This window comes from Drosophila miranda, chromosome 2 (genome assembly GCF_003369915.1).
Source record: "Drosophila miranda strain MSH22 chromosome 2, D.miranda_PacBio2.1, whole genome shotgun sequence".
NCBI lineage: Eukaryota > Metazoa > Arthropoda > Insecta > Diptera > Drosophilidae > Drosophila > Drosophila miranda.
The window spans coordinates 5345213-5370497 of record NC_046675.1 but is presented as its reverse complement, the minus strand read 5'-3'; the positions used below and the strand labels follow the sequence as shown (position 1 = coordinate 5370497).

General features: G+C 44.3%; 2 protein-coding genes across 2 annotated transcripts in view; one reads left to right on the top strand and one right to left on the bottom strand.

The window, feature by feature from the left end:
• The window catches only part of LOC108155240, a 117657-nt gene extending 101842 nt beyond the window's left edge, over positions 1 to 15815 (top strand). Inside the window, 5 exon segments of the mRNA XM_017285929.2 lie at positions 7410 to 7501; positions 12490 to 12681; positions 12757 to 14013; positions 14015 to 14067; positions 14070 to 15815. Coding sequence (XP_017141418.1) covers positions 7410 to 7501; positions 12490 to 12681; positions 12757 to 14013; positions 14015 to 14067; positions 14070 to 14206 — 1731 coding nt within the window. The 3' untranslated portion in view covers positions 14207 to 15815.
• On the bottom strand, positions 8158 to 11357 carry LOC108155241 (histone-arginine methyltransferase CARMER). Its single transcript, XM_017285930.1, has 5 exons — positions 11156 to 11357; positions 10753 to 11087; positions 10130 to 10688; positions 9666 to 10076; positions 8158 to 9594 (listed from the first exon to the last, which is right to left on the bottom strand). Exons 1-5 carry the CDS (start codon positions 11355 to 11357, stop codon positions 9506 to 9508), a joined length of 1596 nt encoding a protein of 531 aa, XP_017141419.1. The 3' UTR covers positions 8158 to 9505.
• Positions 15816 to 25285: the final 9470 nt, after the last annotated feature.

The following is a 25285-nucleotide window of genomic DNA, read 5'->3' as shown; positions in this document are numbered from 1 at the left end:
CCCGTATTAACCCATTTTTTGGCCACTCTCCCTCTCTCTCTCGCTCTCTCTCAACGGAGAGAAGTTGGCTTACCTTTGTGGGGATTACGAGAGGGAGCGGTGCTCAATAGATAGACCTTCAACATGTTGCACATACTAACTTCGCGTCGTATATGAGTATGCTTCCATTTTCGGCGACACTCGAAAGCCGATTGCCGTCCTGTCTAATTTGCTGGCCATAAGCAGCTTACGGGCTACAACTTTCCTCGTCGCTCACTCTGGCCATATTAAAACGGCATTTTAAACACACCTCCCCCCACCGCCCCATCGCCTGCTGCCACACAGGTGACTCTTGTCCTTCTGCAACATTTAGAACTTATTTTTTTGGTAAATGACAACGACAACGACAACTTTTGAGTGGCGCATAATACCTGAAAAGTAATGTGACCCACACCGCCCCCCTCACCACGCCTGTGTAGGGGTACCGCCTTTTGGGAAATGATAGACTCCGTCCGAATGCCATCCCATCCCAAGCCACCCACCCCCAATCCCCAATCCCCATAGAGAAGCAGCTCTTGTCCCACAAGTTGATTATTTTTTTTCGGTCATTTTGTGTGTGCGCAGTTTTTCTGTCAGTTTTTCCTCCTTTCTGCTTGAGAATTATTAGATGGACGGACATTTTTCCCGGACGGCACGTGCCCCGCCCCGTATCAGGCATCAAGTTGCTATCAGGGCCAGTTTATGAGGCGATATTCAGCGAGGGCCAAATTGAAATGTGCCTCGAGAGAGACCCAAATGGTCTTCAAAATGTTGAAGAGTTTTTCAGAAGCAGCTTAGATATTTTCCAATTTCTATCTTCGAAATGGAAGTCGGGAAAAAACTAAGGCTTAACTCTGGTGAGCTGCAGCCTTTCATTACTCATCGAAGCAGCGTAGCATAAGCCTCAGATACATCAGATACATAGTGACAATGCACACACACACACACAGACACACACAGGGAACGACTTGCAGATGCATCTGTAGCTGTGCACATAATGGCATCGCATCTACGCTTGACCTGGTTTAGTTCTGCATCCATCCCCAACACGCTCCCCCTGCCATCCACAGCATACATAAATTTGGCCAAGTACAGTTACTGCCATATGTATGCTCACACAGGACACAGGCCTTGGTGGGGCAACTGTTGTTGCCGCTTTTGTTTCGGAAGCGCTTCGCAATTGCAATTTCGCAAGGTCATCCAGGCGCAAAGTGATTTCTCTCCCTCTCTGTGGCACACTCTCTCTCTCTCTCGCTATCAGTGGCAAGGGCTGTGTGACCCAGTTACTGGGACCCCTGGCATACAGCCTGCATTCTGGGCCACCATCACCATCCCAAGCCGGCGGCAGGGGAAGGCGAAGGAGATGCAAACGCGAATGCGAATGCGAATGCGAATGCGGGTCAGGCCAGAGACAAGCAAATGGCCCCCAGTGAGAGCTAAAATGAAAATGGATAGGTTTACTGACTACCATTCCCATGTACCATGTATATCTATATATCTATATATGTATGTACATCGTATATGGCGTCTGATGAAGGTACAGTCAGTCATGCACTATTGCTTCTTGTCCCTGTCCAGGGCTGTCCTTGTCACAGGGTCTGACATTTCGTTATAAGCCAATTACTTTTTGGGTTTAACGTCCAGTCCACACCCCCGTCAACCGCAACATGTGCGAGAGTCCGTCTTGATTAGGCGGCAAGAACAACCCATTCAAGCTCCATTTGGCAATTACCGCAGCAATAAAAGTCAACGGCAAGTGCAGCCAGCCAAAAATTGTGCGGGGTATCAACACCCTGCCGCCCCGCCTATCGCCCCCGTTTACGTGTGTCAAATAATAATTCCGTTGTCCGGGGTCCTGCTTATCGGCCGGGGCCAAGTGAAAAAGGATTTTCAGTGGCAGCGGGGCAAAATTTACATTTTACAATTTACGCAAATTTTTATGTCATAATTGGATTCTGTCCCGGGCATTGTGTTGTTTTGGCCAGGACTCGACTCGGCTTGACTCGGGGGGAGATGTGACAATGGGCAGTGATAACGGAGCCAGGGGTTGGGGTTGGGGATGGGGATGGCAGCTAGGGTTGAACTCTGGCTCAGCCTGCGGTGGCCATTAAGTTGGCCCAAAGGATGCTCGCCTTGCCTTGTTATTCGAGGCATTTTCACTGATAAGAGACTTTATGCCACCAAGGGGGGCGGGTGGGTGGTGCGGGCTGCTCTATGCTGTGGCAAATTGAGCGTGTCCGGATATTGTCGTCGCTTGCCATCAAATGCACACACACATAAACAGGATCTCAAGGAGATTGACGCGGGGGTATAAATATGTATGTATGTGCCACTCCTCCCTGCTGCCCATACGGCAGGTGATGCTGCCTCCCCACTCGCCAATGTTTTTTAATAGTTTTCCCCCCGGTAGATTTATGGAGATTTATTTATTTATTCCCCTTTAAATTTAAGTGTTGCACACTTTTAGGCGGCTGCGGGTAAATGCGTGGCCCTGCCTGCTGCCCAGCCGACTTCCGTTTCCGTTCCAGTTCCCTGCTCCATGTGGCATCTTCCTTTATTTTATCTAATTTGCCATATACAAGTATTTATGGCCGCGCGAGTTTTGGCAACATGTTTTCTTCGCACCCAAAACAAATGAACACAAAAGTCGGTCTCCAGTTCGTTCACGAACTTTTCGCATAAATTTTATATACGAAACGTGTCAGCGTTTGTCTGTCGGTGATGCTGGGGTTGCTGGCAACCCCTTGAGTTGATTTTGGCCATGTCAGGCCCGAGTCTGTTATTGTACTTCTGTTCTGTCTGTTCAAAATATCAAAATCAACGCCATTGTCATACTCGGTATTTGTTGAATGAATGAGCACTCAACCTCAATTTCAGCTTCCATGGCATTCCACTTCCGCCCATTTCCTCGGCTTTTCCCGCGGCAATGACAATTTCGCGTGTGTTTGTCACATCAGTTATGCATACGTGTGCGTCTGTGTGTGGGTGTGTGTGTCTACGTAGTTATATATTTATGACACTCTGTCACTGTCGGCCTCTGCTCTGCCGCTCTGTTCTGTTCTCCGTGCGTGCTTTTATTTAAACGCAATCAAATTAAGCACCCAACAAATTGGCTAGGCCGGGACGGGGCCGGGCCGGGGCAGGGGCAGCCAGCAGTGTAATCAAATTTTCCAAATTTGTTTTAAAAAGGTGGAAATCAAATACAGCAACTATCCAACATCCAACCCCAAAGCCAATCCACAGAAAAGCAACCCATTTGGCACCGCCAAGGCAACTCGTTACAAAAATAACATTTACCAAGCAAATTTACTGCGTTGTGTGCTGTTCTCTGCTGATGATGGAGAGATGATAAAGTAGCCGAAAATAATGTTGAAAGCTATTTGTGTCTCTCTTGCCCTTATCCGATCTGACCCAATTTCGACAGCCCTGACTGCTGCCTGAAGGCATGGCGATAAGGCTTTAAAGCCAGACTCACACACATGCCACATGCAAATCGAAGTAAGTGGAGTCGCAACTCCAATTCGATTTGCGGCGGGTGTCTTCCAGCCAACTCTCCCCCCTGCCAGAGTGACGGCCTGGCAATGCAAATTATAAAAATTGCCATGACGGGCTTAGCCAGCTTTAATGGGGCGTATAAAACGGGCAAGAAAGGGAGTTCTCCCCGCGGGGCGAAGCCATCATTTTCGTTGCCTACTTTTGTGCTCGGCTTGGTGGCCCCCGACATTAATGGCATAAGAGGAGTGGAGGAGGCGTTGAAACGTAAACGGCGCCGTGAGTGCAATTCGAGTTTGCCGAGTATTAAGCCCTATTAGGAGATTTTCGTAAGGGAAATGGCAAACCTTTTAAGATTTTTACCAAGCGTGAAGCGAAAAGAAAATGAGGGAAAAGGCAGCCAAATGCCATCGTGGGTACTTTTCTTCCTGGCACATAATTTGGGGCATGCATGGCGAGAGAGTCGCCCCACAACGATACACATATTGTGTACAAATTGTGCTATTTTCGTTCGCCTTTGGGTAGTCAATAATTTATGCTTCCGCTCCATTTTGCGTGCTGTCGGGGCGCAACCGCCCGTTATGTTGGGCTTCCAGTGACCCAATTTTGCTAACAGTAATAGCACAACAAACATGCTTCCAGACAGCCGGCGCTCTCTTCTGGCTCGCTCTTTGCGGGGCACACTGTTGCACGGCTCTCTTTGGCACCCTCTCTCTTACTTGTCTCGGGCTCTCTCTCTCTGGCCCTGTTAAGAGTTGCAAGTGACGTTTTCATGTGGCACGGACAGGGCCAGAGAGAGAGAGAGAGAGAGAGAGAGACAAAGACAGGGGCATGGCCAACCCCCAAACGTGTGGCATGTACATACATATAGCAGCCACTATATACAGTTGACCCAATTTCGGGCTTGTCCTTCCACAGCTGTTCTGATTTCGGTTTCGATTTCGGTTCGCATTTCCTTTTTTGTGTATTTTTGGCTCTGGCCCATTTTTCTCTGGGGTTTGGGGTTGTTTATGCTTCCGCCAAAGCCAAACCAGAACCAGAACCAGATACGGAAAAACTCCAAGACGAGCACAGCACCAGGCAGTGAGTGAGTGATAGAGAGAGAGAGGGAAACTCTTTTATTTATACATCGCACGTAGTCTACGTGGCGTGGGTGTGTGTGTGTGTGTGAGTGAATGTTTCCTCAGATGTGTGGGTGTTTAATGCTCCCAGCCCCAGCGTTGGGGCTGTCAAGTAAATTTTCATTGAACATGAAGGCTGGAGATGATTGCATGGCAACGAAGGAAGGAAGGTCTGCAGATAACATCAGAATAATCAATTAGTGGCTTGTGGAAAGGGGAAAGCCAGATCTTATGAACTTTAATGTTCGCCCTAGTAGCTCGTTGCGATCAATGCAGAGCCGACGACTAGCTCTGAGACCTATCCTTGAGAAAGCTTTCTTCCTGCGTCCTGGTCTCATATTCACATAGCTTTTGTCTCCCAGTCGCCAGTAAATACGTATCTACTTCCTTGGTTTGAAGTATATATATAATGACAACTGGGATGCCTGGAACTGGCGCCAGACATGGCTCGGGGGTGGAAACCGAAGGCAAACCGGGAATGCCACTCTCCCCACTTTCTCTTTGTACACCATTTTCCGTTTGACTTCAAACTGCCTTAAAGAAGATTCATGTTATTCCGCCCACTCACGTTGTGCGTATTTTTATGCTCCCAGACCCGGACACGGACCCGGTCCCAGTCCCAGTTATATTTCTTGTCCCTGTCCCTGTCCCGCTGTGTGCCGCCAAATCAGGACATAGTGCGGTAGTCATTTTTGCTGTTTTGTGTTTGGGGATGGACCAGGGTGGAATTTTATTTCCCTGTCGCTGCCAGCTGGAGTTTTGTGCCGCCAAGCGACTAGAATGGTTTTCATTCATTAGGAAACGAGTGCTGCCCCCTGCGTCGACCGTCCCTCATTAGAGGGAGATAATTAACGCGCACCAATACACAGACGCAGACACAGGCGGAGACACAGGTGACGAGCAATAGACCGGAGACATAACTTAGGCTGCTTTAATTTACTTTTCGATTTGGCCAACTCGGCAGGTGGCAATAAAACCCAGCTAATGGGGCAGACGGGGCAGGGGTGGGCTGGGAATTGATAGCTCCATCCCCCCCCCTCTGCCATACAAAATGATTTGAAACTCGTTCCGGCATTAATTGAATATAATTGAAACGCCAAGGCTGTCGAGCAGAATTTGAATATTACGTATACGCGGCGTTTGACAAATGCGAGTAAATTAAATTGCTGCCTGCCGACGCTTATCAGCGGAAGAAGAAACCTGTTCGGAGGCGGAGGCAAGTGCAGAGGCAGTGCCAGTGGCAGTGGCAGTGGCAGCTTATTGGGAGGCAAGTCACGACCGAACTCCGAGCCACTGCACAGCTGAAACAAACGGCAAACAGCAGAGCAGGAAATATGTACTTGGCCAACACACACATCTGGCACGGACGGCAACAATTGTGCGACTGTTATGTGGCGTCTGCTATATGTGTGCGTTATTTATGTGGCAGGATATGCCCAGCATCCTGCCACGGCCGCTCTGTAGGCTGGCCGCAAACGAATTATGGTCGCCCACTAATTGCGCCAAGTTAAAACGAAAAGTGTGTAGAACTGTGAATGCCTAGCCCCCACATCCCCCATGGCCTATCCACACTCTCTACTCTCAGGCAGTTAATGTTGTGGCACACACACACCCCATACCCGTAGATGAGATGAGTGGCAACCACGTGCGTCTACAATTTACGGCGTTTAAGTAGCGCAAGTTATTTATGCTTATGATTACGTTGCGGTTCGCAGCATTTCCCTCCATTCTGTTGGGCTGCTCTGCTTGTTGCCAGGAAACACAGCAGGAAAAAGCCTAAACATTCCTTATTTCCTTTAAAGAGGAGGCATCATCTATGCGTGGCCTGGCCACCATTGTTCGGGAAGTTCGGGAAAACTTGTAAACAAACCGTTAATCATTTGGCCAGTACAAGGCCAGGACAGAAACGAGCCGAAAACTCGATTTTTCAATTTGTTCAGCACTCGTACAAGGACATCCGAACTACAACAAGGACGCAATCAGTTGTTGGCAGTGCCCGTGCCCCCAAAACATAAGCCAGCAGCATAAAGTGGGTCAACAGCGATGCTGCTGCCGCTGCCACTGCCACTGCCACTGCTGCTGCTATCCTAACCTTCATCATAAAGCGCAGCATAAATGCAGGCGCATAAAAAGTTGAAAGCCAAAGAGGAAAAGCGTGTCAAGGCGAGTGGCAAGCGGCAAGCGAAGCAAAAAGCAACCACAAGGTGACCCAGTAAATAAGCGCCGAGTCGAGCGGAGGGGCAATGCAATTGGGCCACTCGCTTCGGCAAGGACGCGGCCCGGGACCAAGACCGGACCCCGGGCCCGTTATCAGTGCAGCCGAGAGCGGCAGACAGCAGGCGGCACGCTCGTTCGTGCGGCATCGTTTGCTGTTCGTGCGCCAGGTCCTGGCAGCCAGTCAGAGGCACTCAGCCAGTTGCATTGTCCGCACCCACACAGTCGCATTTGGCACCGGGCCGGCACCGGTTGATAAAACGCTCCAGCTCCAGCTGCTGCTCTCGTGTACTCCGTCTCCTCCTTGTGCAACATGAACACGCTGGCGCTCAACTATTACGTGGAGCGTAGTGAATACGAGAGCTTTGGCGGCGGTGAAGAGGCCAGTCCAGAGGCCAGCCACTGCTCCTCGCGCTCCTCCACGCCGATCACAGCCATCGGTCATCCGTATATCCGTCAAGTACGCTAAGCCCCCATCCCATCCCTCCCGCTCCTCCCACATGCCATGCATCAATCATTATCGAGTGTCACTAATCAATGGCGTTCTCTCTTCTTTTCTTGCAGTCCCGAAAGTTCCGCTGTACCTATCCACGCTGTCGCTTCGTGGAGCACGAGGAATCGAAAATCAAACGTCACATTAGCATCAAACATTTGAAGTAAGTAAATTCCATACAAGAAAAGAAATTCCATTGTATCCATCAGAGTGGGTGAGTGGGTGGTTGGCTTTCGAGAGTCCTTGGCAGCCCAAGTGGTGGACACAGCAACACACAGAAAGAGCAGCAAGTGGATTGGGCCTTGACTTAGCCACCCCCCACAAAAAAAAAAGCAATGCGGCGGCGGGGCTGGTGCTCGTACAGTGGGACCAGCCTCAGGCGACCTTCTGTAATCGTTCCCCAAAGTGCACTTTATCGAGTTCCGTTCCGTTTCACTGTGGCACAGGGCGGAGGGGTGCGGGTCCGGGGGCGGGCACTCGAAAGTAGAGCACTTGTACATAGGCAAGCGGGTCAAACGTGTATGTGTACGCCCCCGCAGACACCCAGATTACTGTGCGCACTTGCACCTGCAGCCAGCAGCGAGTGGGGGCCCGTCCGCGACTGCGCTGCACTTTTTGGGGCCAAGGTCCCACATAGAAGCAGAAGCAGCCAGCTCCCACAGCCACACATTCAATCCGACTCTGAGCTTTGACACTTGTAAATCTCGTTTCCTATATAAAGGCAGCGCAAGCACCAGCACCAGTCCGATGTGGTGGGGTACAAGAGTGGGGTGGGGAGAGCACACAAATAATTTAAAAATAAAAGACAGTTTTTGGGGATTTGTTTTTCGCTGCTTTTGCATTGACATTGTTGTTCTCTCTTTTTCTGCATAGTAATATATGCGATATATGTATGTATAATATATAATTAGTTGTATGGGTTTACATTTCTTGTATGCAGTATTGTATGGATGTTGTTGGTGGTGTGATTTGTTGGTATTGGAACCGCTCGACTACGCTATAAAGTACAGTACAGTACAGTACACAAATGAGATGCACATCTGCCACATGCGAGAATGTATGTATGTATGTAGGTGTTTATGTATAGCTAGTATGTATGCTGTAGGCTACGTGTATATATGTATATCTCTAGGTATAGTATATGTATGTCTTCTATATAATGCCAACTATTCGCTTGGCAGGCTGGCAGCGTTTAAGGATCATCTATGATACTAGGACCGGGGGGCTACTACACGAACTGAAAGCCAGAACATATTTAGGTGTAGAATCGAATCGAATCACACAATCGAATTCATTCATATTTATAAGCATAATCATAATCATAATCATACATGTATAATCTCTAGGCGCGAATTCAGTTATAAATAAAAGTGCTGTTGGCTTGCCTTGCCTTATCCACTAAATCCTATGAGCAATTTCTTATAATTTCACAAACTAAAATATAATCGATCGCTTGTACAAAAACACAGAATTGAAACTAGCTTGGAGGTACGCACAATACAATACATAATATAATCTAATATAACACACAATAGATACAAATACAATCTGAATATGTTTTATGGTTTGTTCAAAAGCTTTCTCGGCCAAACAAAAAGACTGCAATTACTGCAATCGGAAATTGGCATTAACTAAGAATCCTGAATCATGAATTATCTGCAATCATCTGCACACGCTGGTTAAATATCGTTATTACATTTTACATACGGTTAAAAACACTAAATACTATCGGCTAAAATTAGCTTATGTTTATTGAATATGCTGCGTGTTCTAAACAACTACTTTTAGTCTGCCTTGGTTTCTTGATTGTTTGTTTGTTGTGTTTGCCGTTCGCTGGGCTTCCTCTTTTCGATTCATCCGATCGTTTTTAAAGTACATGGAAGAACAAATATCCAAAACAGTTTGCAGGCGCATAAAATAAGATATAGTACTGGAAGGAGGAAGGAGGGATAGGCATACGATGGAAAGGGTGCTAAAATTTCAAGAGTATACATATATAATTTACACTTTTCTTCAATAAATAAACCTAACCATAAAAGAATTATAACAAAAAAAAAAAACAAAAACCTGACAGAAACAGTAGGATCTCGGTAGCGATCGGTTAAATAATAGAAAGGACTTATAGCAAGGAGCATCCCCAGCATGTTGCAATTTTCGAACGGTCGAACTAGTGCGGATGCATGAGTCCGTGGGTTATGTCCATGCTCCCATCACCGATGCCATTGACACCAAGACCGCCATTTAGCATGCTAGAAGCTGAAGGGGAAAAACACACACAATTCGATTAGTAAAAGGTTTTCGACTCCTATTAAAATGTGCGTCCTTACAATTGCGCGAGCCCTGCGTGTCGACCTGCGTCCAGTATTGTTCCGACGGGCTCTGCGTACTAGTCCCCGGCGGCGCCTGGACCGGCGCCCCCGTGTACCGAAAATACGGATTCTTAAGATCCAAAGTGTTGCTCGATGATATCAACGTGCCCTCGATATGCAGATCGATGGTGACATCGTACGACTGCCGCCGATTGGCCTCCAGCAGCACCCGTCCGGTCAGCGTCTGGCCCTGTTTGATGAAGATGGGCATGGGCAGCAGGCAGCGCACCTGGTACCAGTGCGTCAATGGAGCCGTGGGTGAGGTGGAGAGCCAGACGTTCTGGCTGCTGCCACTGAACTCAACGTCGAACCAGAACGCCAACCCATGGCAGATGCCAGTTTGGAGTATTTGGAATTCCAGGGGGATATCTAAACAAAGCGGAAATAGTTACGATTTCTAAATAGTAGGTAGAAAAGCTTACCAATCAGATGCAGATCATCCTCCTTGTCGTTGAGGAAATCGCACACATGCCTCACGGACTTTGCCATGCAGATCCGAATGTCGAAGGTGTCCACAATCGGCTGGCGGAAGTACTCCTTCATGCCCTCCTTGTGCAGGGTGGTGAGGTCGACGCCATGGAAGGCCGACTGGTACCAGAAGTTGGCCTTGTTGTACTGTTCCGAGTAGAGCGACTCGTCAGAGAAGGGCGCAATGTGTAGGTCCCCGTGTGTGGGATACATTTTGCCATTGGGCTTGAGCCACTTCCTCGCATGCAGGTAGGTCTCCAGCATGCGTTCGTTGTAGAGCATGTAGCCCATGGGCTCCGATATGATGACATCCACTTTCTCGGGCAATTCGATCTCCTCGATCTTGCCGGGTATCACAGAGATCTTGTGCTGCACGTTGTTCGATTCGACCAATTGCTGGGCATACTGGGCCATGTTGGAAGCCTCAATGGCATACACCTTGGCCGCACCAGCCTGCACGGCAAAGAATGACAGAATACCAGAGCCAGCCCCTACATCCAGTACGATTTTATCCTGCAAAAAACCGAAGGAGTTAGCGATTTATTCGCCGACATGCGCTGTGTGTGAATCTGGTTACTTGGAAGTCGACTGCATTTCCCAGAATGGCCCTTTGGTACGTGCTCGTCCTCACATAGTCCTGCATCATGTTCTGCTGCTGGCTCAGATAGCCGTAGAACTGGAAATACTGCGATGCGGAAGACTCCTCGGTGCGCTGCGAAAACACAGACTTGGGCCGCAGATGTTTCACATTCTCCACCACCTTGCGGAAAAGCTGCTGGTCCTGGTCGCTGGCAAACCTCAGCACCAGGTTATCCGACTCCAGGGTGACTGCATAGCTCCTCCGGCCCATCTGGGCCGCGTCCGTGTCCGCCGCTATCATGTACTCCTTGAGCACATGCTCCCGGTCAGCGTCTTAAATGAGAGATGTCGGATGAGGGGGTCAGAGAGGTAATGGTGCGCAGGGGCTGATGCCAATTTACCCAACACTATCCGCAGCACTATCCCCTGGGAGTCGTAGCTGCAGAGCAGCGTGCAGCTGCCCTTGTATTTGTTAGTGAACTCGAGCTTCTGCTCGTCAGCGATGGCGCTAATTACAACGCCGCTAAACTGGCAGTTACTGAGCGGGCAGAGGGCGGCGGCGGCGGAGAACTTCTGGTGCTCCTCAGGTCGTGGAGTGGACATGCTGGCGGCTGTAGACTGTAGAAGTGCTGGCGGCGCGTAGGAAAAAGGGTGATCACAATGGTTTCTCGCTTGTTAATTGACAATGTAGGCCGAAATACACGAATATACACACACACACACACAAGCAACCACAAACACACGCACACAGGCAGACAGGGAACAGACGACGCGCAAAAAATTTTTTTTCTTTCGTTTGACGGCAGCGGCGGCGGCTCGCGACGAATGCAAAATTTTCCACAACAAAAGTGCGATGCTTTGTGGCTGGCTGTCGGCTGGCAGCTGAGGAAACACGCGCGTTGGCTGGCGGACAATGAGTAATGCACGTTCTGGCGCGTTCTGGGCTGCGTCTGCTGCAAAATCGATCACTTTTTGTTGATTTCGTATTGATTTCACACGGAACGTGCGTTTTTTTTGCAAAAAGTGGCGCTCAGTGTGACCGCGTACTTATCGTTAAAATATACCGTCCGACCCTAAAATATACCGAAATATACCATATCATTTAAAAAATATGCCGTAAATATACTGACGAATTAAAGTTATATTTTACATATTCCTCGTTTTTGATATTCCGTGGAATACTACTAGCTCTATAGAACATTTAGCCACGCCCACATAATTGTATCCGATTAGTGAATATATTTTCTAATTGACTGGCATATTTTAAATACTTGCTTTTATTGCATTTTGTGTAAAACGAGATGTTAGCGAAAATGGTCAAACAAAAAAACGAAAGAGGATAGTCGTTCTTATTGTTCAATTTTGATATTCCGTTGAATAATTCTGGCTAACTAAAACTCTTAGTTCTGCCCACATAGTTTTAGGTCGTTGATGAATAAATTTTCTTCAAGATTGGCTAGTCTTTAGTTCTTGCTTTTATTGTATTTTGGCTAAAACAAGGCATAAACAAATAGTTCAACAAATATAGCAGTCGCAATGTTGCTGGTATTTGAAGACATGATGCGTGTATAGGCCTTTGTATATCCTATTTCGTTAATTTAATATGAAGATATGAAGATAAAACGTAATTAATAAAGACCTTTTCTCAAATTGATATTCATTGGCTTTCATTCAAAGAAACGGTCGTAAATAAGACCCAATATTTATTTCGATGTTTTATGGTTGATTTTTGCAGCAGGCGCTCCGGGGACGATGAGGATTCGTGCAGCGAGCATGAGGAGGAATTCTACTACACAGAAGACGACGACGATGATGAGTTGGTCAAAGCTCCTAGTCTAGCCTCGGAACCCACGCTCAGCCACCGGGACATGGCACGTCCTCCGCACGAGGATCCCGAATACCAAAAACAGATTGTCGGGAACTTCAAGTGAGTGAACGCTTGAGCAGAATGTGAATATTAGTGACTATAATGGTTATTTCACATTCCCCATTCCCCATATAGGCAAGGACGTGCTTTGCATAACTACAACCACCTAACGCAGCAGCAGGCGTCGCCACATCACAACGGCGGCGGACGGGGTGGCATGCACCACATAGGCAGCAGCATCCCGAACAACCAGCAGCAGCAGCTGCAGAACAACAACACCAGCTGCACGCCGACATCGCATCTGGCCCACCACAATTACACTTGGCCATCCAGCAGCCCCCCGGGAGCTGCGATCGGGACGACGACCCTGTCATCGCCGGTCTCCACGCTGAACAAGCACGCTCGCACATCGTCTTCTCGTCCGTCCCACTCGGTAGCGCCATATCCATCACCGACGTTCGTCCAGAACCAACAACAGAACCAGCAACAGCAACAGCACCAGCACAGCTCTTCTTCGAGCAACAGTAGCCCGGTCATCCACTGCAACAGCAGTGCCAACAATATGCTGCAGCAGCTGTCGCAACAGAACGTGACGGTGACGGCGCACGCGCACCACAGCCAGCAGGTGCAGCACCACCTGTCCAGTGTGACAATTACGCCAAACTATCATCCGACCCAACAGCAGCAGCCGCCGCATCAGGATCAGCCACATGTGCGCGGCCAGCAGCAACAATCAACTGCCAGCAACTTGGTTGCAAACAACAACCATAACAACCACAACAACAGCATGCCTCTGCAGCACGTGGCCGTGGCCGTGCAACAGTCTGTGGGCGTGGCCAAGCACACGCCCAACTCCCCCAACCGTCGTACGCGGGGCGAGAACAAGAAGTGCCGCAAGGTGTACGGCATGGAGAAGCGCGACCAGTGGTGCACTCAGTGCCGGTGGAAGAAGGCTTGCAGCCGCTTCGGCGACTGAAAGCGGCAGAAGTCGTCGACGGAGGCGGCAAACCACGCGTCGGCGTATCTGTCCAAGGCAGCAACAACATCCGCAATCACAACCACATCCACAGCAACAAATGCAACAACAACAACAACCACCACCACAGCAGCAGCAGCAAAGATGACAACTACGATCGTGAGATTGGCCGCCGAAGTAGCTGCCGGCAAGCAGCTGCCTGCCGCCCTCACAATCAAAACGAATCGGCGTTACGGGGGACAAGCCCAAAACCAGAACCAGAACACGAACCGCCACCAGAGCCACCACCACCCGTACGGAGTGACGGCCAACAGCAACACGATCTGCAACAGACCAGTGCGCATCCGCAGTGTGGCCACCTCGGTGATAGTGGCCCCCATATCGTCAACGTCAACGCCAACCCCCACCAATGCTGATGGAGTAGGACGAGGAGCAGGAGGAACAGGAGGAGGATCAGCAGGAGAAAGTGGATCAGAGGCCGACAGCGAGGAGCAGGTGGCCGCTGCCAATGGTCTGCTGGCCTGGAGCCGAGCCGCAGCCAGCCAGCAGCAGCAGCAGCAGCATCAGCCACAGGTGCACCACCAGCAGCCCGTGCTCATGCAGGGCTAGGGCGACGCCCCCCTTATCCATCGCTGATCTTGCTGAAGAATCCTCCGCCCTCAGTTGTAGATGATTGTTGTTGCCTGCCACGACATGCGGAGGCTGGAGCGAGCGCTGAAGCAAAAAAGCAAATGAAAAATGGTCTCTTCTTACATAATTTTTACTCTGCATGGAAAATGCACCTTAACACGTAACGGTATCTCTTTTGTTGTTGTGCTGGTGTTGCCAACTGCCGTGCAAATGTTGTTGCAGACATTTGTGCCCCGGGCAACATTTGCAATCTACAATAATCTAATTATTATTATTATTATCATTATTATTACGGATTATTACTATTGCTAAGCGTAACTATACATACAAACATATACCATACATATTTATTTCTAAAAATGACTTTGTTAATTCTTATGTTAGACACAAAAAACAAAACAAAACCAAGCGGTAGACGGTAGACGGCAGAAAACGACGGACCCAGACCCGTTCGACTTTTATATACAACAAAACACAAAAACCATATGAATGTGTGTATGCCTAGATGTTGTACTACATTGAACATTACAAACAAAAAAAAATGCAAAAGAAAAAACAACAAAAACAACAAAAAATGGAAGAACACAACACAAACAAACAACAACAACAACAACCAAGAAAGAGGAAAAGAACGAAAGAGAGTAAGAAACAAACAAACAAACAACAATATTTAAAGCAAATATACATTTGATTTTTTAGTTTTAAGAAATCTAGTAAATTTTTTCTAGTATTAAGTGCAATTTCTGTTCTACTTCTTGCTCTAAAAAGAAAAACCAACTCAAACAAACAAACAAATCAAAATGGAACTATAAAGCAGAATATTCAAAACGAAAATGAGAAAAACCTAAAGATATGCATATTACGAGTAAATATTCAAGGCGTTGCATCTACGACACACTACTACATTGTATAGGCATTAAAGCAACAACAAATAGTTAAATTCTTTGCATAACCATATGTGGAATGGAAATCAGTCCAAGAAAACCGTTTAAGCAATTCGTATGTGTGTTTTACGCTAAGAGTTAAGTATTAATCAAATTCATGCAAACAGCGGCAATAGTTAAACACACCAGCTAAAAATATTCTAGTTAGTTAAGCACCTACCACCCGCAGTCGACATACGCCCGCGCCCCCACACCCACACCCACACCCACTGAAACATCTATAGAACAATTGCCCCGAAACCAAAACCCAAAACCGAACCCGATCCAAAACACAGCTTCCCCAAGCACTAATATATGTATGTAGCATATATAGACACATAAAGCAACTTAAACTTAAATGTAGTGAATTTTTCAACAAACAAACAAACCAAGCAACAAACAAACAAACCGACAGACAGACAGACCTACTGATAGACAGATATAGATGAAGGGAAGGTCTAGCAGGAACCGTCGAAATTTCTATTGGAGCCAGGAGGAAAACGTTTTTCAAAGCATGTTCAAATTTTTACTACGTTTTTAAGTTAACATTTCGAAAACAAAACAAAACAAAAAACAAAAACGAAAAATGAGGAAAATTTGTCTATTAATTAATTTGTAATGAACTTATGACTAAAATCTAAGATTAAAAAAAAAAGAAAACAAAAACTTTTTGCGTTGTGCAACTATTGTGAATTGTTCAAATTACGGTATGCATATATACATTACAATGACGTCACAAAAAGACCCAGCGAGGCGGTAGATGAAGAATGAAAGGATGAACTTAATGAGAGAAAGCCAGAGATTGAGAGAAGGCAGGAGCATAGCCGGAACCGGAAGCCGATGCTGATCGGAAACTTATATGTAGATGAAGATACAGAGGAAAGAAAGAAAATACACAAGGAATTCTTAACCAAATTGGAAGTACAAACTAAAGTCTAGAATATGTATATATAGAACCCATACACAAACACACACACACACACACACACACACAAACACACACATAAAGAAACAAAAAACGAAAAGCAACAACAAGCCCCTAAATATCTATCTATATATGCATATAAACGAAACGAGTACATATATTTTTTGCGAATTAAGCGCCGGTAGAATGTCGCGAGTCGCGAGTCGGCAGAGAAGCGAAGTGCAATGGGATGAGATGACAATTCGATGACGAAGATGAGATGAGGGAAATTGTGAGCCTAAGTTGAAGCTTTAAAGAACAGTTTTTGAAGTGAAAAAAAAAAAAACAAAAGAAAGTGAAAGCTGAAAGCTGATTGCGAAACGGAGGGCGATGAGAACACGCAAGCGAAAATTTCATTGAAATTGTTTGCCGTGATTTGAATGAAATTCATAATGGTGGCCATTTTTGTGTAATGCGAAAAAGTTTAACAACATTTTTTACACTTGTATTTCGTTTTTATTAACTTTAAGTTTAAACCAACCCCAAACACACACAAACACACACACACACACAAACAGACACACAGATGTCCTTGCATATGGAATCGAACATACATACATACATATATACAAATTATAAATAAATATATCGATTAAATTGTAAAATGAAAACTGAAAAGAAAACGGAACGGAACGGAGGAAATACAAAACATTTTACTTACTTTTTTTGTCTGTCGCCCCCTCCCGACGCCCCAGCCGATGGGAACGGGAGGGGGCGTCAATTCTTTATTACGATTATGATTACGATTACACGATTATGATTATTGTTATCATTATTATTGTTTTTCTTGCTAATTTTCGTGCACCACACTCACACTCACACACATGCACACAATCCCACACACATGCGTACGTACATACATACAAACATGCATATGTACATAGATACATAAGTATGTGCACTCGATCGATTTCGTTGCGTTCTGGAAATTATTTACACTTAAGTGATATTTTTAAAGAAACAAAGGAAGATGAAAACTATCCATTATTGTATAATTATCGCTAATATTTCTTACTATTTGATGTGTATGTTTATCATTACATGCCACGAAATGAGCAAGAAATTCAATCGCACGGGTATCCTCAAACACCCAGACAAACACCCAATACACCCAGAAATCTAACCTGTCCCGAAGAAGTAAACCGAAACACAGCAAGTGACAGCAAATAAGGCAAACAATAAATGAAAAGAAATGATATCATAGGCGATGGAAGAAAGGGACGCGTCTCAGTAAAGGTCTGGGCTTTAATCCATCAAAATGATTTCAATGGCGAGAAATATGTATTTCTTTTTATTATTTTTCTTGAAAAGAAAACAACAGCAACACAACAAGAACACCCATTTTATTAAAAATATACAATTGTTATTTATAATTAAACAAAACAAAAAAAAAAAGAAACACAAAATGTTTTTATTTTATTTTTATTTTTGAGGCAATTTCAATTTTCAGTTTGAATCTCAGTTTTGACTTTGATTTTGATTTGAAGAAAACGGTTTCCGGATTCACAGAGACGGCCCCAAGACCATCTGCATTTCTCGAACAGTCATGGTTTCTCCCAGGGTCTCACACATACTAGAACAGATCGAATTCAAATCGAAATAGAATTGTATACCTTTCTACTCTACTCAATTGATATTGATATTAAAATGTTAGATAGGAGGAGCTCTATCTCCTTAGACGAGGGATCAGATCATTCTGCAGTGAATTTTCAATTCTTCTTCCCGCTGACTTGAGCCGACAGATATGCTTGAAATACATTAACAAGAAACAACAGCAACAATAGATTTATTACATACGAGTATATATAGTATATATATCTATGTATTATCGGGCATATTTGCCCAAGTGTATGTGAATTGTATGTGTAAGCAGAAACCATATGGAATATGCATGTAGATTGGAAACTTATGATATATCTTCTAATATTTATCGTCGTTATTGATGTGTACACATACAAAAATTAACTCTAAGATATGATCGAAGGCGGATCGCAAAGAAATAAAAGCCGAGAATTTGGAATTCTCGCGGCAGTGGGAGTCGAGTTTTGATTAAAATTAGAAATCTCATCGGCAGAGCTGGCGGTCGGAGCTTGTTCCGACGCAGCGATTGCTGGTACAGCGCGGTATGTTGCATCCACTAAACGATAACTAAATGTAAATGTACTTAAAATACATTATATACATACATGCACACACATATATATATATATATACATATACAGTAAAGATTGGTGTGCCACCAAGGCAAAGATCGGTGTGAAATCGCCATTCCATGTACCATATAAAGAATCATTATATTGTATATGAGCCAGCTCTTGGCTCTTTGACGACCGTAACTGCTGCCTGGGCGTTTTTGAGTGTGTGTGTGTTTGTGTTCATTTTTTTTGGATAATTGGAAAGCGAAATTAGTTTTAACAAAAAAATTGCATTCAATATAAGGCTGATTTATTTGACTTGTTCATTTTGATATAGACACACTCGCACTGGAGTACACACGCACACTCGCGCATATCAGCCAGACAGCAGCCAGCACGGTGCTAACAAATTTCGAAAACCATTTAAATTAAGTGCATTGCATTAAGTGCGGTTAGGATAGTGAGTATCAAGCAAAAGACTTGCGCATCGTTCATTTAGCTGCGTTTCCATTACCTCATCCACGCCACGCTTTCTCCTACCACGAGTACTATATAGTATATATATGTAGTAGTACTCCACGCACCACATTTAACCATTCCATGACAAGAACACACACGGCAAAGAGAGCTGAAGGGCTCGACCGCTGAAAGGAAAGCAATTTCCGTTGCATACCGCCAGGCGTCGAAAGCGAAACGTTGGTGGTCTTCCTGTATAAGTTTTTGAGTTGATTTTGTGGTCCGCTGTCAGTCAAGGAATAATTTGATACACAAGAGAATATCTGACCTTTTAAAATCATTGGAAAGCTTCCACCTTAAATTATCTACGATAATGATTCGGAATCCCAAAATAATCGGAAAACTACTAGGAAAGACCACTGTTGTCGGATAGAGGAACGATGATGATAACTGCTTTACACTGCCAGCAATGACTACACGCTCACGCTTGAACGATTCATCATCCATCAATCGAAATCTCGAAATCTTAAAATCTTGAAAATTCTGATGAAAGCAATAAGCTGTTTATACAATCAATAGTTGTTTCACATCTCATGCATTGCATCGCATCTCATGCACCCACCAATATTCATGTATACATAAGACATTCTTGTAAACTGACTGAAACTTCAAACCAAAACTAAAATACGAAGAGAGATAGTACGTAAAGAGAAATCATCTGAGAAATGAAGGCCTCTGAGAACTACTCGCTGCAGTGCTTAAGAGCTAAGCGTTAGGAAGCGTAAAGTAAATTAATTTCAATAATAGTTTTTAAATAAGTTTTTCTACCCAGGAGTTGTTGTAACTTTTTTACAATTTAAATTTTACGATAATTGGCAAGACAATTTTGTTGAAAAAAACTGAAACGGAAACTAAAACTGAAATTGAAACTGAAAGGAGAGGAAATTCGGACGAAGCTAATTCAATAAATTGTATTCAATTATTTTGCATAGATTGGCGATCGGATACGAGAGTAGAACCACAAGATGTCTTCAAAATTGGCTAAATGTAATCTTAATTTCAAAAGACTTTTAGTTCTGGGCATTCCCAACAATTTTGGCAAATCAGACAGACCCCAAAAACGGGTCGTCGAAAGTATCTTAAAAATTAACATTTAATATAAATTAAACACCTACGAGTAACACTTAAATATGTATATGTAACATTAACAATAATCGGTTTAGTTATTTAGGCGATATGAGAGATACTTTGAATGACTTGACTTGACTTTATTAAATTTAGACGTACGTTCGTACCATTAGGGGCGCCAGCATCCCGGCACCACAGCAAAAGCACCCAGCACCCAAAAATCCCCACACACACCCCTCATACAGCATTATTCATCATTGGCCACGTTACCAAATTTTGGCAGAAACTTATCTGTGTGCGTTTTCTGTCTGTAGCTCGTAATCTATGAATAATGAAATGAAATCTATATATTGTTGTTGTGTCTACACATCTATAGAGGTTTACATCCCAATCGGATTGAGATTGTGAGACATTATGTGTTAAGTTGAGTTGAGTTGAGTTGATTTGATGGCATCCACATCCCTGTTTTGTTTGAATTGTTGACTCGTTTGCTGTTGTTACATAAGATACTCATACTTACGCCCTATTCTCTAGACTAGTTAGGATAGAACATACTTTCGATGGGAGGGAAGAGGAGAGGAGAGGAGAGCAGCAGTCGCAAGGATTTGGCGCAAATGATCACCGCATGAAAAGGTACAAAAGAGACACACATACACACACAGACACACACATACTGTGTGGGAGGGGAGGCAAGCCCCCTTGGAGAAGGTGAAAGCACACACACACACCGCAAGAAACAAGAAACAAGAAACAAAGAAAACATAGTAAGAGTAATTAACAAAAGTTAGTATAACTGAGTTTGCATTTCCGAACCGAAAAATAAAAATAAACAAAAACCAAAAACCGAATAAATATATCCAACAACTAAGTGTCGTGTATATTCCATGTTAAACTTACAGCAGTATAAACAAATAATTATACATATATACAGCATATATTTATACATACATACATATATATAATAATATATGTACATTATCTAACCGATATATGGTGTATAGAGAACAGGTGTATAGATCAGCAGCAACAGCTCCTATCTGAAGGCAATGACTGCTCACGCATACATATACATATACCTATACATATATGCAGTACAGTACTCCTAGATATATAGATACAGATACATAGATGTGCATAATATAACATATACATACGTACATATAAACAGTTGTCTCAATGTGAAAAGCTTAACCTACGATACCGCAGAAACTAAGTAAAACCTAACCAGAAACTAGCCAATCCTAGCCCCGCAACGAGATCAGCTAACGAAACACCCGAACCGAGGACCCAAACCGAACGAACACTTGTGACCCGTACTCCCTACCTACCTACCATTCATACAATACTATACTCGTAAAGCGTAAACCGTAAACCTACTTACAATACATCTAATGATATCCGTAACGAAACAGAGAACAGCAGAGATGTTTAACACTTCAATTGAACATTGGTGAGAATCGAGTACCTACGAAACTGACAGAGATACAACATAGATAGCGCCTGCCCGCCCGCCCATGTAGCGCCCATCGGGACTGTACCGATGGGCCGGGAGTGTGGTGTTGGCGGCAACTATATTTTTTGCAAAGCAAATTGTGCAGCAAGTGCAACACAAACTAAATGCAAAACGTTTTAAGCGCAGATACAGAAACAAATACAGAAACATGAAAATTTTTAGAGATACTCGTACGAGAAGAACGAAAAAAAATAAGGGAAACACACATATGTATGTACTTACACAGGCTACAGATCATACACAGTACAGTTGTATGTATATACACGAATATAGTAGATATATTTTGCGTCTTTATATACAGGAAACAGCGTATTATATTTGTATATTTACACCCAGTGTACAGTTCATACAGGTCTGGTCCGGATACCAAAACTCAAGCTAGAGAAATACTTGATAGAGATACTTAAGTACTTGTTGCTCGGTTGGCTTTTTATGCTTCATGTCCCCATCGCCGCAGTCCATCTTGAACTACTCTTAAGCCCGCGTTTCCAGACCAATCGTTACCAAATCATTACGAGTACTAGATGTCTCTCCACCTGTAACACCTCTCTCTGCATATGTATCTATATCACTCACACACTCAAGCACACACACACACACACATTAACTTTTACATCATTCTCATAGAAAAACCCCCCAAAAATAAAAAAACACTACATTTTCAAAACTATTTTAAGCAAACGAAAATATACAACAAAAACAAAACAAAATGCAAGCAAAAAAAAAAAATGAAAAAAGAAATACAAAAAAATAATATTTCAATGGATGTGTTTATGAATGTTGATTTTAATACAATAAATCACAATCAAAAAAAAAAAAAAATAAAATAAACAGTGAACCACTAATTGTACGAGTTAAGCAAAAACAAACGAAATAAATTCTAATAAAAATAACAAGAGAAAAGATACAAGCAAAATGATACTTTCAAAACTAATAATGTTGGTGTTTTCATTAAAAAGTCTTAGATTGGAAACACGATGGCATCGGAAATCCTTGATTCTTCGCTAAGGACTCCAAAAACACATACCATACATACCACCTATGGAACTGGCTATATCTCGGGCCGATCTGGGCGTGGCATGGCTCTTCGTGATCGGGCGAGTCCTGCCAATCGACTTCCACCGGAAAAAGGGACATCCATTTTTTCACGATTTTCGCAAAAAATCATGATGGTTACATCATTAAAATTGCCAAAAATCGGCCTCATTTTCGAAGTCGAGATTGTGATGCCGTTTGACTCTCTGGATCCCCACGATCCTGGGAGAGTAGGTCCTGCACCGATCTGGCCCTATTTATCTGAGATATAGCCTACCGAAGATTTGGATTTGCGTATCTGTAAAATACTGGTTTCTTCTGTATGCTATATCTCTGCTAGACGGCAGCCGATCGGAGAGCGGAATGTCTTTTCGTGATCGGGCGAGTCCTGCCAATCGACTGCCATCGGAAAAAGGGACATCCATTTTTCACGATTTTCGCAAAAAATCATGATCATTAAAATTGCCAAAAATCGGCCTCATTTTCGAAGTCGAGATTGTGACGCCGTTTGACTCTCTTGATCCCCACGATCCTGGGAGAGTGGGTCCTGCACCGATCTGGCCCTATTTGTCTGAGATATAGCCTACCGAAGATTTTGATTTGCGTATCTTTTAAATACTGGTTTCTTCTGTATGCTATATCTCTGCTAGACGGCAGCCGATCGGAGAGCGGAATGTCTTTTCGTGATCGGGCGAGTCCTGCCAATCGACTGCCATCGGAAAAAGGGACATCCATTTTTCACGATTTTCGCAAAAAATCATGATGGTTGTTGAATCATGATCTGTAAAATACTGTTACTTTATTTAACTCTTCCTTTCATTTTAGCAGGTCGCACGCTCCGGGTCCTAGAAATACCTCTTGCGTGCCCGTCACCGATTTGCCTACCATTGTGTACAAGGGGCATCACCCTTTTGGTCTTCCGGTAACCTGGGGGATCCTGCGCACGGGGCTACGATGCCGTGGGCACCTCGGGACATGATTCTTGTCGCACGAGGCTGTGGCTTTTGGTCGGGGCAACCTTGGGTCCAGCCACTGCGGTGGCCCTCTTCCTTGCTTCCCACGCTGTTTGGTGGCAGCATTGACTGTCCCGCTGGAGTCGACAATTTGGCGCTCCGTCCGCTACAGCACGGACCAATGATCGACGGCGGAATCGTTGGTTCCCACCAACGGGAAAGAATGTCAGCAACCCATTCATACGCCGGCGACTCAAACGCTGGGCTTCAGCTTCGAGACGCGTAAGTGAATCATTATATAACTTCGATTTCGCCCCGCCAGACGGAGTCCTATCCAAGCATTACCGAGGCGTACTCCAGACAAACTCCATACTCCAGACTCCAGTCCTAACCCAGAGAGACAGAATCATATAGCAGCAGGACAGAAGCGCACCCCAGCAAGATCATAACCTAACAAGCCATCGTCATCCTTCGACCTGGCCATCGGCAACAAGGTCTTTGACTAGGGCAATCAAGGGAGGGACTACTCGGGCTACTAGACTCCAGATATATATAAGGATTATATTAAGGATATATTATATTTAAGGATATACGCGTATATGTATATATTTATATTGTAGACACAAATTTGATCCACTTGTTTATTTAGTTATTCTAAGCTAAGTTTTGATGAATAAAACTATTGAAAAAGCATCCTTGCTGTATTCTTAATGGGGGAAACTATTCCGATTGCAGGCGTGGCACGCCCAGATCTTTTCACAAATAGCGGAGAATTCTAAATATTGCTAATTGGGGAAAATGTCCTTGATCCTTGATGAGGACTCTATCAAATCAGGCACATTTTTTCGATCACAGAAAGCCATCGCACGCCCAGATCGGCCCACAAATAGCCGAGAAAACTAAATAGATATGGTTGGGCTTGTTGTAGTCCTTACTGAAGGATCAAGAAATTTTTTGTGCTAACGGGGGGCCCTGATCGGGCCACAAATAAGGTAGAAAACAAGATATATATGTCTGGAGAAAATATCCCTGATCCTTGGTCCTTCATAAGGACTCCAACAAATCAAGAATATAATACCGATCACAGGAAGCCATCGCACGTCCCGATCGGGCCACAAATAACGGAGAAAACAATAAAAGTTGTTGTTGTCAATTATTGTACAATAAATTAGTGTTGTACAACAACAACCCTCAACTTGCGGCTGCTCAAATGGCCAAAAACGAGAATTTTAGATATGGGATACCAGGCGAACAGAAATCAGCAGCAAGCAACTTTAGCTATTTCAAAAATATCGTTGCATACTTTTGGGGCTCGAAAAATTGCAGGGAATAATAAATAAATAAAAATAAAAAATCGAGCGACCTTCTGTTGATTTCTGTTCGCCTGGTATCCCAGATCTGAAAATCGAAAAATCTCGGATTCGAGCGCCACCAATTTGGAAGTTGTTGTTGTTGTAATAACTGGATGTAGTTGCTGTAATTTGTTGTTTATGGCATAAATTCATCATTTGTTATCCAATCGAGACGTGCGATGGCTTCTTATGTTCGGAATAGCATCCTTGACCTGATGAAGTCCTTATCAAGGATCAAGGATACTTTCTCCAGACATTTAAATCTTGTTTTCTCTCTTATTTCTCAGGGTATTGCAGATCAGAAAAATGTTTTTGATCCTTCAGTAAGGACTACAACAAGCCCAACCATATCTATTTAGTTTTCTCGGCTATTTGAGGGCCGATCTGGGCGTGCGATGGCTTTCTGTGATCGAAAAAATGTGCCTGATTTGATGGAGTCCTTATCAAGGATCAAGAACATTTTCCCCGATCAGATATATTTTGTTAGCTCCGCCATTTGTGAACCGATCAAGATACTTTCCCCCATAAAGGATACAGCAAGGATGATTTTTCAATAGTTTTATTCATCAAAACATAGCTTAGAATAACTAAATAAACAA